Here is a 4,810-nt window from a genome sequence, read left to right on the forward strand (position 1 = left end):
AGCGGTTTAATAGGGTAGACTGTGGATGGCCAGGGGACACCATGGTGACGGTTTTCCAATAGGCGGTGGACGGCACGAGCTAAGACATTGAGAGAAACAGAGACAGCTTATTTAAAAATCCAAGCTGATGCTTTTAAGAAATTCGATCGCTCTGCTGCAGCGCACACAGATACTGGCAGGACACAATAAATAAGCTTTACAGCTCATCCGTGCTCAGGATCTCCCACCCCAATTGCTGGTAACTGCAGTGGAGATGCCCTCTGAAAGCTGATGTGATGCTAAGTGGTTGGTGAGGGGGCGGGGGGGTCCTCAGGGATATTTCATTACTTCTGAGCAGTCCTTTAATGATAAGGATGGGCACATACGCATAAAGATGGAAATTCTCTCTACTGCCCAAAGCCGCTGGGTTTTAACTCCACAGCACAGACCTCTCACCCACAGCCTGTCACGAGGCAGAGCATCTGGCAGGCAGAAATCTATTGTGTTACATAAATAAGAGACAATGGGCAAGAGAGACACAAGACAAAACAAAGACAGACAACCAAAAACTTCAGATACAACCCCAAGTCACTTCTCCTCCACTTCAGACAACGCAGCTGCAGCTTGGCTGTGTTTGTTGTTCCTACTGCCAGCACAAGACTAAGGGTGATCTCTTCCCACCAGTAAGCTATGAACTCTTCCTTCGAAGGGGGGAACAATTCCCACCTCTGCCCTTTCTCTACACCCCAGTACTCACTTGTATACCGGAATCCATGGATAAAGCCCCCAGCAGATTTCCTGAAGTCAACAGAATGACTAGCAGTGCCGAGAACAAAGAGCCCCCGAGTGCTTCTGGACTCGTAACTAGGTTTGATCTGAGGATACTTCTTTTTATTCCCTTTTCCTGGCATCATTCTAAGGGATCTGATGTGCAAAAGAGAAGAGCAGGCTTGTCAGGAAGGGCAGGGGTGGAAAAATAAAAGTGTTTCTGATAAGGCACACATTATATTGCAGCCACTGCAAGACACCACTTCATGCCCCCGCTACCTTCAGTGGGATCTACTACTTTCCCAAGAGCATAAAGTCAACAAGGATCTTCCAGAAGACAAAGGTGCTCATCTCAAGGTAGCTCTGGACAAGATCAAATTCCAGCCTGAGCCACTGACAGTGAATTTTGGCAGACAGTGAAGTTAACAGTATCATTTTCAACTGCAGGATGTTCTAGGAGACAAACCAAGGTGGAGTGAAGGCGGCATCCTCAGGGAAGAAAAGCAGACAAAACCTTTCTGTAGCAGTCTGTACCTGTATCATCCTCATTAAAAAAAAAAAAAAAACAAACCCAAACCCAACCCAAAACACAAAACATCGCTATCCTTCTCCATGTGATCTGGCAGGTCAGGATGATACAAAAAAAAACCCAAACCCAACCCAAAACACAAAACATTGCTAGCCTTCTCCATGTGATCTGGCAGGTCAGGATGATAAGCTCTGAAGGCACAAGATTTTTCTGTCACCCAGGTTGCAACACTGCCATTTGGTCAGCCCTTTAGCCTGTCAATCAGAGGGCAACAGCACACACATTCCCACTGGGACACGGCCATCACTGCAGGGTAAACAAAGAACTGTGCAGCACCAGGTAGCTCAGAGCATGTGGACGCCTGAGCAATGCTGCCAGGAGAGGACCTGCCCTTCCCTTCTCCCCCTAATTAGGCCCTTCATAGTCTCTCTCTCCTAACTACCTGCTTCACTACAGATCATGGTTCTCCCTCACCTGTTGTAGATAGAGAAGTCAAACTTCCAGCCCAGGCAGCGGATCACACGATCGTAAGGTGCGCGGGTGGCAAAATTGTCCAGTTCGTCCTGCGGGAGGGTGATGGAGTCAATGCCTGCACTGGTGTTCCTGTTATCTAGGTAGAACCGGAGTGTGATGTGCAGCTTCCCTTTCTTGTCCTTGATGATAGCCAGATCTTCCAGGTCACCCTCCAGAAGCCCATCCAGAGATTTCAGCTGGTAGGTGTCCAGCAGGCCATTGTTAATTGCTCTACAAAAAGAAGGAGAATGTAAGAAGGGCTAAAATAAGGGGAGGAGAGGTGGGATCCACCTCTTAGTCAGCTGCTGAAAATGGGACATCATTTCCGGGCATCCCACACTCCCCTTCAGTGCAATGGTTATCCCCAGAGCCTCAGGGCTCACGGGAGCAGCACAGGTAACACAGCCTCATTGCCCTTGCAGGATGTAGTCAACCTCTCGGCTCTCCTCCTTGACTGCAAGGGAACAAATCGGGACCACTATTTAATGATACAGTTTCCAAGGGGACATTTTCACACAGATCCCTAAGAGCTCTCATCAAGCTCCTGCGTTCAGCAACTGCAACCTAGACTGCTTTAAACGAAGAGAGAAGGCCCCTTCTTTCCTCTGCGACCCCCAGGACCACAGCACCTCCTGTGACAGTCCAGCTGGAGAATCAAGTGATTCTCCTTGTTCGTACTTCAGCTGCATTAGAAAGAGGAAGAGGAATGGTTTCCTACCTCAGATCCCCGACATAGTGGGTGGCCCATGAGAGGCGCACGCGGGACCGGCTCACCATGTGGATGAAATTCGTGACGCCCAGGATGTTCTCTGCCGTCTCAAAGGCTGAGTTCCCTCGGCCCAAGATCAACACGGTTTGGCCAGCAAAATCCTCTGGGTTGATGGACACAGTCTCGTAACCCTCGACGTATTCTGAGCCAGGAAAGTTAACCACGTTGGGGACCCACGTCCCAGTGGCAACCAACAAAGAGCTGCAAAAACAGGGATAGCACTAGGGAATGCAGGACTCCACCTCAGCGCTCCTTCCTCCTCCCGCTGTGGAAGATGGCTGTGATGTCCCCCCTCCAGCCACTCTGGATCAGCTGCACAGGTCATGGTTTCAAGGGAAACCTCTCCCCAGCTTCACCTAATGACCTGCTCCTCTCTTCCCTATCCTCAGGCCAACAAAGATGACTAGGAAGGTCGTTGGATATAGCAAAAGTCAGTGTGGGTGCTGTACCACGTATACATCTCCCTCTGTTCGTGAATATGCAAGTTCTACTCATACATACTCACCGACAATATATATAATAATAAAGTTTCACAGGTTGATTATATGTTGCATAAAGAATTACTTTGATTTAAAATTTGTGTTGCCTCTTAGTGCAGTAGAACAAAAGTAATTTTTCAGAGGGATAGAAAATGGTATCAGTATTTTAAAATATAACTCCTCGTCATAAAAACACGTTAGCAACATCGCTAATTGTGAACACTGGAAGTACAGTAATCTTTCTATACCTCTCTGTAAGAACTTCTGCTTGAACCTTAGGGATATTTTTGCGACTTAGACAGAAACACCAGGCAGCTGAGGCTAGCAGCACTGCCGTCCCAGCCTTGCTCATGCAGCTCCTGAGAGCAACTCACTCGTGGTGCGTGGGTGTCCGGGATTGCCTTCTGTCCCCTCCGAGCTTGCCAGCCAGCGCACCTGCAAGTGACAGCCAGTGCGACCTGCTGTCGTAGAGCTGAGATTCTCAGGAGAGGTGAGAAATATACTCCACTCCCCACGTTCAAACGAGTAACTTCCAGACAGTTTTTAGGAATGCAGCTCAGTGGAGGTACGAGATACACAGGCGTGAGTATGGGAAGGGGAATTTAGGGACCAACAACCTTGAGGGTTATTTCTCGCAGTTGGCTCCCTCTACTGCAACAGCCCCAGTTTCCTCTGGTTCCCTCCTGCCGGCTCTGTACTAACCCAGGGCTTCCGTTGGCTGGGACATACTTTTAAATATTGATTCTTCTAAGCATCTGTGGGTTACTGGAGGTGAGGTGTCGCTGCACTGACTCACCCGAGTTTGTCACAAAGGCAGAAGCGGCTACAAGTATGACTGAGTTGTTTCTTTCACAGAGAGCAATTATCTAGTGACAATAGTGATTTTGAGCTTACGTATCAAGCACGGAAACTGCAGCAATGGCAATCACAGCCAGTTTGTGTCCGCCCTGCCAGCTTCTCAGCTGTCCGAGGCATAACGTTGCTTGTGAAAGGCAATGCCTTCCTTAGAGCAGTTATTCCACTCACCCCACTGATCCCTGCAGAAAGTTTTTCCCCGTGATGGTGGTCAAGCCCTGGTGATGGTGGTCAAGTTTCTGAGAGACTGTGAAACCTCCATCCTTGGAGATACTTGTGCCTCAACTAGGTAAGGCTCTGAGCAACTTGATGTCACTGGACCTGCTTTGGGGCAGGGGGCTTGGACGAAAGGACCTTCATGGGTCTCTTCCAACCTATTTTTTTCTATGATTTTATGACTTCAAAGATGCCCGTGAAGAGTGGTGTGGCTAGCCACGGGTTTGCCCATTACCTGCACTTGTAGTTCTGCCTGTCCTGGTCAGTCAGGAGGAAGTAGTGGCCGTTCCAGGCCTGCCCATCCCTCTCCAGCGTCACATGGATGATGGCCGTGTTGTACTGAACCTGCAGCTTCAGCAGGGAAGCAAAGTCCTCCAGGTAATGGACCATCGCGTCTGCATCAGGGAAGAAGTCGTGGGAGTAGTGTTGGAAAAGCAGCCGGCGGTCGTGGCTGAGGAGAGAGTTCCAGTCGTGGCGGAGGTTGAACTCGCTGTTGGATTTGCCTGTGTACCGCTTGTTGATGCTGATGAGCTTGCGGTGGCGAGGGTAGAGGGCAAAGAAGCTGCCGGGAGCATGGCTCCGCTCGAAGACGATGTAGTCCCGGCCAGCTTGCTGGAGGAAATAGGCCACCTGCAAGCCCGAGGGGCCGGCCCCGATGACGCAGTAGTCGTGGTAGAGGAAAGCGGTGCTGCTGGCCGCACA

General features: G+C 49.9%; 1 protein-coding gene across 1 annotated transcript in view; it reads right to left on the bottom strand.

Moving 5' to 3' along the window:
• The window catches only part of FOXRED2 (FAD dependent oxidoreductase domain containing 2), a gene marked incomplete at its 5' end in the record, with an annotated part of 18,927 nt that extends 14,117 nt beyond the window's left edge, over nt 1–4,810 (bottom strand). The window contains 4 exons of the mRNA XM_009647725.2: nt 737–903; nt 1,751–2,020; nt 2,508–2,759; nt 4,344–4,810. Coding sequence (XP_009646020.1) covers nt 737–903; nt 1,751–2,020; nt 2,508–2,759; nt 4,344–4,810 — 1,156 coding nt within the window. The remainder of the gene's footprint in view (nt 1–736; nt 904–1,750; nt 2,021–2,507; nt 2,760–4,343) is intronic.

The sequence above is a fragment of the Egretta garzetta genome, unplaced genomic scaffold (genome assembly GCF_000687185.1).
Source record: "Egretta garzetta isolate BGI_Z169 unplaced genomic scaffold, ASM68718v1 scaffold51, whole genome shotgun sequence".
NCBI classification, from domain to species: domain Eukaryota; kingdom Metazoa; phylum Chordata; class Aves; order Pelecaniformes; family Ardeidae; genus Egretta; species Egretta garzetta.